The sequence below is a fragment of the Panthera onca genome, chromosome C1, assembly GCF_046562875.1.
Source record: "Panthera onca isolate mPanOnc1 chromosome C1, mPanOnc1 haplotype 2, whole genome shotgun sequence".
NCBI classification, from domain to species: domain Eukaryota; kingdom Metazoa; phylum Chordata; class Mammalia; order Carnivora; family Felidae; genus Panthera; species Panthera onca.
In genome coordinates, this window is record NC_138346.1 from 187,801,862 (window position 1) to 187,814,143 (window position 12,282).

Here is a 12,282-nt window from a genome sequence, read left to right on the forward strand (position 1 = left end):
TTCAGCTCCTCTGAAGCTCTATCTGGTTAATTCCTTCCTACTCCTTTAGGACCCAGCCTTTATGAACACCCCACTCTAAATTATGCCAACTCTTTCATTATTTACTCTCATAACACCCCATGTTTTTCTTTCATTGCATTTATTGCAATTAGTAATTACCCTGTGCTTTTGTGTCATCGTCTCTTTCCCCAAGTAGACCGTGAACTCCAAGAGGAAACACATTGCTTCTCTTTTGTTCACTCGGCAAGCATAATGCTTGGCTCTGTGCCTCCCGTGTCCTTGGACACTGCTCACTCACTGACCTTCCCGGTGTGTCCTTTCAGGTTCGAGATGTTCTCCAGGCTCGTAGTGGCAAAAATGTGAATCACATTTCCACTGACTGCAGCAAACAGGTGACCTCCATTGCTAAAGGAACACTACAAAGAAACAAAGCAAGAGAGCAAGAATGAGAGAAATGAGCCTTCTGGACGTTACAGTCAAGAGCTCTTTTTCCTAAAGAGTTCAGGCTGAAAGCAGGTGTGGAAGTGGGAATGGGGGGGAAAGGTGCAGAGGGACTGAGGACCAGCCAGCATCTTGGCTATTCCTGTAGCTCATACTGGCCAAGATGCTGCCACTGGTGTGTGCACGGACCATGACGCTGCTTGGATGGTAGAGTGCAGCATTCGTTGTTTGTAGAAGTGTCAGAGTGGGGAAGCAACTCCCGAAATCACTATCTGGTTTCTGCGGTCACCTCAGGGGGAAGTGTGATGGGCGGCCTACTGCCTCTCCCTGGTGACGCTTCTATTCCCAGGCCCCTCCCAATCTCCAACTTCACCTTCCCGACTGGCTGGCGCTCTGATTCTGAGATGACTTCCCTTTTTGACACTTTTTGTTACTCGGCAATCAGAGAGAGAATTAATCACACGTGGGATCTCACAAGGCTTGGGGTTCAGTGAAATATCTTGGTGAGCAAGAGAGAAATGGGATAGAGGCGTACGCTCAAGAAGTTTGGGGAGAGGAGAACCCGATCTCTTGCCTTTTCTTCCTTTAAAGCCACCGATGTTCTCTAAGCAGACTTTGGTCCCACTTTGCCAGAGTGTGTTAGTTCTTGATACTTCAACCCCCGGTTTTCCAAGAAACTGAAACTTTATCTCCAGCATCTTACCTCTCTGCATCCTCTGACAGAATATTCTTTGAAAGAACGTATATCATCAATGAGTAGATTCATAAGGCGTAGTTTGTCAGCAAATCCTACGACAACAAAGTGCCCCGATGGATGAAGGCTGATTGCATAAGCCTCTTCCTGGTATTCCTTAAATAGCTCCAGAGTGCTGTGAAAAAGATTATGGAATTCTAAGAAACTCCCTTGAGCCCTCCATTGTATCTGGCACATATTTCTATCATAGCATAGGAGATACTTTGTCGCTTGAAATTTTGGTTCCTCTTTTCCCCAGGTTTTGGTTATTTGAGGAGAGTGTCCGGCAATGAGTATGGGAAACAGGGGAAGTGATCAACGAGTTCTCTAGCGATGCTGAAGGCACAGCTCCCTTTGGATCCCCCGAGTTGGAAGGACCGCACGGTTTCTTTTCGGCAACCCAGTGGCTATACACGAAGGACAGAGAAATTACAGTGGGGGGCCACTCTAGGCTGGGGATCCTCAGGGAATCCATGTCAGGGAGAAAAAGTCACTAGGGAGTTAAGGATGGTCAGGGGCAGTGATGGGGAGAGATGTAGTGGTCTGGAGAGTCCCATGTGACGAAAAGTACATCTGGAGGGAGAGAGGAAAACTGGAAGAACACAGGAGATTATTTAAGAAGGCGGAGTGTTATCTTTATGTCCCCATTGTCTAGCATGGTGTCTGGCGTGTGGTGAAGCACTTAATAAAACACAAAGCCATGTTCTAGCCCGAGCGCGAGCAAAAAGGGAAGAGAAACAGGTAAGTTGACAGACTTGATTAACAAAACAAAACAAAACACCTTTTCCAACTGAGAGCTTCAAGTAATTACATTTTAAAACTCTCTAATTAAAATAATTTACATGAACAAATGTAACAACTGGGATCCTGCACGCTGCAGTCGCGAAGCCTTTCATCCTTACTTTGATTCATAATTCCAGATGCGAACGGATCGATCCAGAGAGCAGGTGGCAATGAAGGGTTTGCGGATGCACGTGGCTAGCCCGGTGATGGCTGCGGAGTGCAAGGGGTACATCAGATACTCGAAGTGAGCAGGCTCCCCCTGGAGAAATCACACAGAGTGAGATCTGGCAGAGTAAGCAAAGGGCTGGCTGTATACTTCAGCTCCATTACCACCTACGAATGTTAGTTAGCCTGGGTGCACAGATATTGGCCGTGGGAAGACTGCTTTAATATTATGCATATTTTCCAAAGCTGCTATTATTTTAAAAGCAATTTAAAATGACAAAAAATGGCAATTAAAAATTTTTTTTAAGGATTTTTTTTTTTGAGAGAGAGCAAGATGGCACAAGTGAGGGAGGGTGGAGAGAGAGAGGGAGAGAGAGAGAGAGAATCCCATGAGGGATAGAGAGGAGATGGGGGAGAGAGAAGCAGAGTTCACCCGAAGCGGGGCTCGAGCTCACAAACTGTGAGATCATGACCTGAGCCAAAGTCAGATGCTTAAGTGACCGAGGCACCCAGGCGCCTCAGAACTCTGTTCTATAGCTATACCAGAATTTAATGTAGCCATTCCTCTACTATGGGAACATTTCAGTGGATTCCATCATTTGTTATTTAGGAATAATATTAGACTAAACATCCTTAAGTCTTTGTACCTCTCTGATGACTTCCTTAGCTCCTTCAGCGGAAGTATCCAACACTAAGCTTTTGAATGCGGACGCATCCATTTCAAAAGACATCCATCTTAAAGAAACATAGTGCCAGCTGTGTGACACAGTTACCAGGAAAACAACCAGATGAGGAATGAGGCTGCCCCCCCTGCTGCCCATGTTAGTCCCTTTCTCAGAATGCCCTGGATAACTTGGATAACTGGCTGCTTGAGTGATCCCACTTCTTCCTTCCTGTGCTCTTAGGTTTTAAATTAGCCAATAAAGAGCAAACCCACAAAATCCTAGACATCCCACCCCCCACACTCCAGTAAAGGCAAAGCCCATGCCCTTTCTCTCCCCATGACCTTGCTGTGCGGCCCTCATGTGTGCTCCGTACCCTCCAGAGCATGTAACAAACCTGTTCCCCTAAGTTCCCTGGTGTTTTGTGCTGAAGTGCCTCCTGCAATGATCCTAAGAAGGAAAAGGTCTGGTCCAGCCACAACTCTGGCCGTGGTGGGAGAAACGTCTGGGGGTTTGCTATGAGTAACATTGGCCTGGGCAAAGTGCCACGGGCATTCCTAGCCAAGAGCATCACTATCAATAGGCTGGGACAGATGCAACAGGTACGTGTCTACAAGGGGAATATTGGGGGAAATGGCATGAACGATTCTAAAGACCTTCAGAGGCCCTGCCAGACTTCTTTCCAGAGAAATGGCGTCACTCCACCGCCAGCAGCAGTGAGAGGTGGGTGATTTCACAGGGAGATGCTTCCTGTGACACTGGTTGTACAGGCTTCACATTGTTCTATTTTCGGAGGCCTTATACCTGGGACACCTGAATGAGGAGTGATGGCTGGGAAACTCAATTAGGTGCACGTATTTTAGGCCCATTCACAAGCAAACCAAAGGCTGAGATGGGGATTCCCTCAAATTCTGGCCCTTTCTCACTTATAAACTCAGCTGCATCCACTCAACCTTCCCTACTATCTCGGAAGAAAAGGTGCTGTGCTGGGGTGGGGGGAAGGACAGAGTATTCTCCTTCTTCTCCATCCCTTACCCTTTCTTTCTCCAATATCTTCAACCCCCCTGTCTCTACTGGCACATTCCCATCAGCTTTTGAATACACTCACACCTCTTACCTTAAACACAACAGTAATCCTCTTTCGTCCTTTCTCTGCACTTCTGCCTAAGAAGCTGTACGATGATGGAGAATCAGACAAGCAGGCTTACCGATTTCACTTGGAATTCATGACCACAAGCCTCCAACGGACCGAAAACTCCATGTTTTTCAGTAAGTTCACTTTCTGAATCTCTTAGATACCGATTTCATGCCATTTATTCTCTTTCCAGGCCTTCAGACTCTCTTCCTCTTTCTCCCAGCCCCAAAATTTGTCTGATGACCTTGCCTCATATTTCCTTGATTTTGTATCTTTACTTTCTTCATTCTGTAGCTCAGGCGCAGAGTTACAGACTGTCATAATCAATTCACGTACGGCCAATTTTTATTTTATATTTCATTCCCTTCCTCTTTTAATTTTCACTCTTGTTCCTCCCTTATCAAAGGCACCAATTAATGTGTCTCATTTGTGTCCTTGGAAATTTTTCTTTTTTTTTTTTTTTCTTAACGTTTATTTATTTTTGAGAGACGGAGACAGAGCATGAGTGGGGGAAGGGCAGAGAGAAGAGACACAGAATTGGAAGCAGGCTCCAGGCTCTGAGCTGTCAGCACAGAGCCCGATGCGGGACTCAAACCCACAAAACGGGGGAGATCGTGACCTGAGCTGAAGTCGGACGCTCAACTGACTGAGCCACCCAGGCGCCCCCATGTTCTTGGATATTTCTATACATGGCACCATCCTTCAGACTGCATTCTTCAGTTTTACTTTTTTCTCTCAACCATCTATGTTGTCATGTATATGATTATTGCTTCTACCAGAGATTTGGTATTCTGTGATATGCATCCAGCTCTTTCACTTCTTTATCACTCCTGGGGACAGACAGCTGGGTTGTCTTCGACTCTCCATTGCTACGAACACGAAGGCGAACGTCTTTGTATGTGCTCTCTAATGGACCGGAGTGATGTAATTCCTGGTATGCATCCAGGAGCAGACCACTGGGTAACAAGATATATGCATTCTCTATTCGACCAGGAACTATCAGACTGCTCTCTAGAATGTCTATACCAGTTTACACCCCCTCACCATCCCATAAGGATTCCCATTCTCTTTTGCTCTCAGAAATTCCGGGTGATATCTGACTTTCTGATTTTGGCTAATGCAGGAAACAATTATACCACTGCTCAGGCCAGGCTCTCTGGGCTGCTGGCGCCCCCAGCCTTGCCTCTGGTGCACATTAAAGATCCCAAACCACGACTGACTCCACGCGACTTCACAATCAATAAAAAAGGAGCAATCTTTGAATTAGAGGCTGAACTCAACAATGAAAAGAAAGAAAAAGAGGAAGGAGGCTGGGCAGAAAGTGACTGCTGCCACGACCGGAGGCAGGATGTCAGTTCTCTCTTTCCAGATGTAAGAAACTATACGCACACTGACCATCTGAAATTAAAGAAGCTTGCATATCTCTATTTGATGAACCTAACCAAGAGTCAGCCAGACGTGGCCATCATGGCTGTCCATAGCTTTGTGAAGGACAGTGAGGATCCCAATCCTCTAATTCAGGCCTTGGCAGGCAGGGCCAGGGGTGCATCCGGGTGGACAAGATGACAGAATAGCTCTGCAAGTGCTTGAAGGATGAAGATTCCTACGTTAGGAAGACAGCGGCAGTCTGTGTGGCAAAATTCCATGATATTGATGCCCAAATGGTGGAAGATCAGGGATTTCTGGATACTCTGTGGGATCTCATTGCAGATTCACATCCAATGGTGGTGGCTAATGCTGTAGCAGCATTTTCTGAAATCAGCGAATCTCACCTAAATGGCAACTTACTCGATCTGAAGCCACAGAACATTAATAAGTGGCTGATGGCCCCAAATGAGTGCACTGACTGGGCCAGATTTTCATCTTGAACTCCCTAATTACAACCCTAAAGATGGCCGGGAGGCTCAGAACATCTGGGAACGTGTAACTCCCCAGCAATCTCACGCCAACTCAGCGGTGGTGCTTTCAGCGGTAAAAGTCCTAAGGAAGTTTCTAGAGTTGTTACCCAACGACTCTACTACAAGGTAGTAAGTAGTAGAAGGTGGCCCCTCCACCTGTCACTTTGCTGTCTGGGGAGCCAGACGTGCAGTACGTTGCCCTGAGGCCACTTCAGCTGCTACGTCCCACTCAATGGTGCTTTTTGTAGAAGATGGCAAAATGGAGCACCAGGTATTCCTTGCGAAGGAAAGGATGGTCCCAGTGAAAATGAACTTCAGTTTCAGATTAAGGAATGTCACTCAAATGCTGAGACTTTCCAGCAAATTGCAAAACAACAATGTCTGTACTATTGCCAAGAGGAATGTAGAAGGGCAAGACATTCCGTACCAATCCCTGAAACTCACAAATGGCCTCTGGATTTTGGCTGAGCTACGTGTCCAGACAGAAAACCCAAATTACACACAGTTGCTGAAGGGTAGAGCTCCCGAAGTCTCTCAACACATGTAGCAGGCCTATGGCAGCATTTTGAAAAATGAATAGACTGGTCCTGTGCCCTCTGGCCACCCTGTGATTGGTGCAAGCCAAGAACTCTTAACTGGAAGAAACTGGACTGCCGTGTAGAACCTGAACCCAAACACTGAGGCCACCCACCAAGGTAGTGACTAGTCTAACCTGTGTTAACATTAAGACACAACCTGCTGGATAGTTTTAGCTTCCTGTGAACATCTGTAACCACTGCTTCAATCACTTCCCACCTCTTGCCAACTGCCACTACTATCTATCCTTACTTGGGGGCTTCTCCACGGTGTGCCGATGGCTGGCATTTTTAAGGGGTTTGGTATTTTGTAATTGAAAGCTCATTTCAAAAGCAGAAAAAGACAAAAATATTAAAGCAAGGAAAAGTGTCACTGGAAAAAAAAAAAAGAGGCATCTCAGACTTGTTTTAATTTGCATTTTGCTGTGCATAGGCAACAGACATTGCCTGTGAGAGTGGCCAGGTATTGGATTTAATGGATGACAACTTCACAGTGGCTATTACAGATCTGTTCAAAGAACTAAAGAAAACCATGATTAAAGAAGGAAAGAAACTTTTGATAACAATGTCACATCAAATAGAGAACATCACTGTTTAAAAAAAAAGCAAATTCTGTAGGTAAAAAGTACGATAACAGAAATGAAAAATACACTAGAGGCACTCAAAAGCAGATCTGAACTAGCGGAAGAAAGAATCAGTGAAGTTAAAGGCAGATCAAGAAAGATTATGCAATATGGAAAACAGAAAAATGAAGAAAAATGAACAGAACCGCAGGTAAATGTGGGACTCCACTAAACACACCAACACATGTACAGTGGGAGTACCAGGAGGAGAGGAGAGAGACAGAAAGGAGGAGAAAAAAATATTTGAATAAATAATGGACAAAATTCCCCACATTTATTGGAAAGTATTGATGCACACATCCATGAAGCTGAAACACAAAGAGATCCACAGACACATGATAGTAAAAATATTGAAAACTGAAGACAAAGAAAAAACCTTGAAAGCAGCAAGCGTAAGATGATTGATCAGTTACAAGGAAGTCCAACAAGATGACAGCAGATTTCTCAGCAAAAATAATAAAAGCCAAGAGGGAGTGGGATAACATGTTCAAAATACTCAAAGAAAAAACTGTCGATCAAGAATTGTATATCCAGGGGCTCCTGGATGGTTCAGCTGGTTAAGCATCTGACTCTTGGTTTTGGCTCAGGTCATGATCTCACAGTTCGTAAGTTTGAGTCCTGCGTCGGGCTCTGCAATGCAGAGCATGCTTGGGATTCTCTCTCTCTCTCTCTCTCTCTCTCTCTCTCTCCTTCTCTCTCTGTTCCTCCCCCACTCACACTGCTTCTGTCTCTCTCAAAATAAATACACTTTATTTTTTTTGAGAGAGGGCATACGTGAGTGAGCGGCAGAGAGAGAGAGGGAGGGAGAGAGTGAGAGTGAGAGAGAATCCCATGAGGGGGGAGAGAGAGAGAAACAGAGACAGAGAAGCAGCGCTGTGCTCACCCGATGCAGGACTCAAACTCATGAACTGTGAGATTATGACCTGAGCCAAAGTCAGATGCTTAACCAACTGAGCCACCCAATAAATAAACTTAAAAAAAAAATTCTATATCCAGCAAAGCTGTCTCTTAAAAATGAAACATAAAAATATTCCTAACAATGGGGCGCCTGAGTGGCTCAGTCAGTTGAGCATCCAATTTCGGCTCAGGTTGTGATCTCGCTGTCTGTGAGTTCGAGCCCTGCGTCGGGCTCTATGCTGACAGCTCAGAGCCTGGAGCCTGTTTTGGATTCTGTGTCTCCCTCTCCCTGCCCCTCCCCCAATCATGCTCTGTCTCTCTGTCAAAAATAAATATTAAAATAATAATAATAATAAAAAAAAATTCCTAACAAGAATAAAGAGTTTGTTGCTCACAGACCTGCCTGCCATGGAATACTGAAGGAGATTCTTCAGGTTGAAGTAAGTGACCCCAGACAGTAATTTGAATCCACCAAAAAACACAAAGAATACCAGTAAATGTATTATGACATTATAAAAGATAATATAAATACATATCTCATCCCCACTTTTCTTTCACCTTATTGAGAAAGCAACTATATAAAAAATATGCATATTATGCATCGTTGGGCTCATGGAAGTGTATTTGCCAATAAGAGCACAAAGATGGTGGGCGGGAGCAAATCCGTATCCGGCTGAGGAAGTGACTTCAGATGATAATTCAAATCCACAGGGACAAACAAAAAGAACCCGAAGCAATGAAAATGTTCTAAAACTGACTGTGGTAATGGTTGCAACAACTCTGTGAGTACGTTCAAGACCACTGAATTATACACTGTAAATATGTGAATTGCACGGCATGTGAATAAATACCAATCGATACTCAATAAAACTGTTATTTAAAAAAAAACCACCATTACCAAGAAAGATATGTTAAAATCTCCTCCTATGATTATTGATGGTCCATTTTCCTCATTGTTCTGTCAAATTTTGCTTTATATATTTTGAATGCATGCTATCAAGTGCATAAAGTTTAAAACCATAATATCCTCTTGATGAAGTGACCCTTTTAGAAGTACAAAGTGACCCTCTTTATCTTTATGGTGCTTTTTTGTTGCAGTATCTGCAGTGTATTTATGCTAGTTTTGTTACTTAAAAACAAAAAAGAAACAATCAACTTCTTCATACACATGCATGTTTGTGCACATGAGCAGGTAGAGAGGCACGTGCAGCAGTATGAGGAATTCTCTGAAGTATAATGGCAGGGTTAAAGGATACGTACAATTTAGACTTGACAGCCAACTCCAAGGGGTCCTCGAAAGGGGCCGCAGCAGTTGCAACCCCACTGAGAGCAGCCGAGTGCTTCTACGGGGCACCTTAAGATTCGAGGTTCTTCTTTTTCCAAAAAAATTTTTTTTTAATTTTTATTTATTTGAGAGAGAGAGAGAGAGAGAGAGACTGACCCAGAGTGTGAGCAGGGAAGGGGCAGAGAGAGAGGGAGACACAGAATCCGAAGCAGGCTCCAGGCTCTGAGCTGTCAGCACAGAGCCTGATGCGGGGCTCGACCTCACAAATTGCGAGATCACAGCCTGAGCCGAAGTCGGCCGCTCAATCGACTGAGCCACCCAGGTGCCCCAAGATTCGAGTTTCTTCTGCTCTTAGGAAGGGGCTAAATGAGCCCCTGCTCAGAAAGTCTGGATTCAAATCTGCCCACGTGGTAGGCAATCCCTGGGCCGGAAGGAAGCGCTGCTGGGAAAGACTTACCTTGCTAATCTCCGTCAGGGACATGGTGATGCTGTACAGTTGGTTCTTGCTGGTGCTGACGACCAGCGTTTCCTCTGAGGGGCTGAAGCACATGCAGAGGACGTCCTGTTTGTCTGACTGACTCCGCTCATTGCTCTGTGGGTCCGTCGGAATCTGCCCAAGATGCAACACAACCGTCAGTCATGTTCCCACATTGTCCACGTGTCCTTGGGCTTTCGGAGTCCTCGCAGATACTTTCAGCTTACAGATACCCAGACCGGCATGCTGCCAAGGATCCCCCTCAGATGTGGACAAGGGAGGGCTTGAGTCACCACTGTTTCTGTGGGATTTGTATTCACCCTTAAGTGATTAGTGGCTGACTACGAGACAGCAGCAGCCGCAAAAAGGATCACTCTCTACATCGGAATTTGAGATCCCCTCCGAAAACAAGTGTTAGTTTAAATCCCGCTCCCGCCCACCTGTCAGAAGCCCAGTGTGGGTGCCACCTCATCAAGCATGCCAGCGTGCACTTTGGGGCAGTGGAGGGGAAGGGGACAGCCCCTCTTCCACGTGGGGTGGGTGACAGGGCAGAGAAAAGACAAGGGGTCACACGGCAGCCCTGCCAGCAGCCTCTGAGAGGGCCTGGAGTTGCCAAGCAGACCTCACCTTAGGTTTCCTTTCCCCACCACTGCTCTTCACCTGCTAACCATCAAACTTCTCGAAAGGCTGGCCCGCCCATACCACGTCCACTCGGTTCTTCATTCCTTCCACTGTGTCATGTACTGAAATGTCCTCGTCAACCTTAGAAATGCCAGAGGCCCCTGCTCAGTCCTCATCTTCTGGGCTTTCCTAGATCCTGTAGCGGTGATGGCAGCACCTGCCTCTGGGGGGCCCAGGACACGGAGCTCTCATGTTTCCCTCCCGTGGCCTGGAGTTGTGTCTTCCCCCGTATACCCCCGACTCCTTCCCGCCGTCATCTCCCCCTGCTCTGCCAGCACACTGAGGGCTCTGGGAGAGAGGAAAGTCCCGCCCCACCCCGCCCGGGGTTGGGTGAGCCCTAATATCATCTCAGTGTGCTCACTAGGGAGCGTCCGTCTGCCGCCACATTCATCACACTGCGTAAGCGGAATGGGAGCCTACAGACCGAGGGCCTTGCCTGCGTCCCGCTGCTGTGTGCCAGCGCTCGGCAGCGTCTAGTGCACAGCAGAGCTCAGCGAAAGAGTAAGTGTGGCCTCGCTGCTCTCCTCCGGAGGTGGTGGGGTCCTTGGGGGAAGTGGCCGTGGCCGACGCCTCTAGCTCAGGCACCAGGCCTGGAGCCTGGCCCGTGGCAGGTATGAGACAGCCATTTGTTAGACGAGTGAGTGAATGACCACCACTTCTCAGTGTCCTCTGCTGGGCTCTCGTTCTGTCTCAGACTCTAAATTAGGAAATGTAAGGTTTGTCCTCAGTCCTCCTTTTTTTGTTCTGTCAGTGACTTTGTCCAAAATGAGGGTTTCGGTGAAAGCAACAGTAGTGAAAATAGTCACAATGATAAATTCTTTGAAACAGTAAAAATAAAGCACCAACTCTGTGCCAGACACAAGCTAAGCACTGTGTGTGTGTGTGTGTGTGTGTGTGTGTACATTGATCCCACTCCCAAAGTCTAAAACCACATTTCCAATGGATTCGCTTTATTCCAGTGTCTGGTCAAACATCAACTTCCTCAGCGAGGCCTCCCCGAGCCACTCTCTCTAGAACAGAACCCCCTCTCACTCCCTGTCCTTCTCCTGGCTTTATCTTCTTCACAATGTTGAGCCCCATGTGACAATCTGTTCACATCTGTTTGTTCTAAGGACAGGCTCGTAGTGTGTGTGCTTCCCCTCCTGCATCCCCAGCCCCTAGCACAGAGCCTGGCACATAGTAAACCCTCAATACATATTTATTAAATGAATAAACAAATGGAACAAACAATTGTTAAAAATTAAAATTTTTTTAAAAAAATTAAAATTAACAAAACATTTTTTTTTTAATTAAAAGTTCCCCTTGGTTCCCACTCACCTTGCTCTTACCCCCAACTTTCCTACCTGTGGCATCTTTCCCCAGACAGCCAGTCTCAAGGCCAAGGCGGCATCTCTACGAGCTCCTTACCTCTGGTCACCCACATCTACTCAGGGCAAGTTCTATAGGCTTAACCTCCGCAAAGGCTCTCTCCCTTCACATTTTCCCTGCTATTCACTGTGGTGACTACATCTCACCACTTCTTGGCTTCAGTAGCAAAGCCTGATTCTTCATCGTGGAGATAATAACGGCTATCACTTATTGAGCATCAAGCATTTCACACGTGATTTACACAGGTGTTGTGTCATCCTTCTGATAACCAGCAGGGCGAGGGGCTACTTTCTCAGAGAAGAAATAGAGGTTTTGCTGGATTCAGCAACTCATCTCAAGTTACTCAGCCAATAAGGGCAGAGTCAAGCCTGGCTCATTCAGAGTGCGTGTAGCTGCCTCACGTCCAGGGCCTCCGGATCCCCCGCCCCATCCCCACCGCAGGCAGATTGCTTTTCTTAAGTGTCATGCTTCTCCGCTCAGAAACAGGCTGGCTGTGGGATTACACACATGCTCCTCGGGCTGGCATTCGAGATCTTTCAACAGCCTCAGCTCCTGGCTTTC

At 46.4% G+C, this 12,282-nt stretch overlaps 1 protein-coding gene across 2 annotated transcripts in view; it reads right to left on the reverse strand.

Moving 5' to 3' along the window:
• CFAP57 (cilia and flagella associated protein 57) overlaps positions 1 to 12,282 on the reverse strand; it is an 81,134-nt gene that overhangs the window by 59,637 nt on the left and 9,215 nt on the right. For both annotated transcript variants that reach the window (XM_078451998.2, XM_060624088.3), the window contains exons 6-9: positions 9,655 to 9,807; positions 2,077 to 2,216; positions 1,145 to 1,310; positions 303 to 416 (exon numbers count right to left, since the gene is read on the reverse strand). In XM_078451998.2, coding sequence (XP_078308124.2) covers positions 303 to 416; positions 1,145 to 1,310; positions 2,077 to 2,216; positions 9,655 to 9,807 — 573 coding nt within the window. The remainder of the gene's footprint in view (positions 1 to 302; positions 417 to 1,144; positions 1,311 to 2,076; positions 2,217 to 9,654; positions 9,808 to 12,282) is intronic.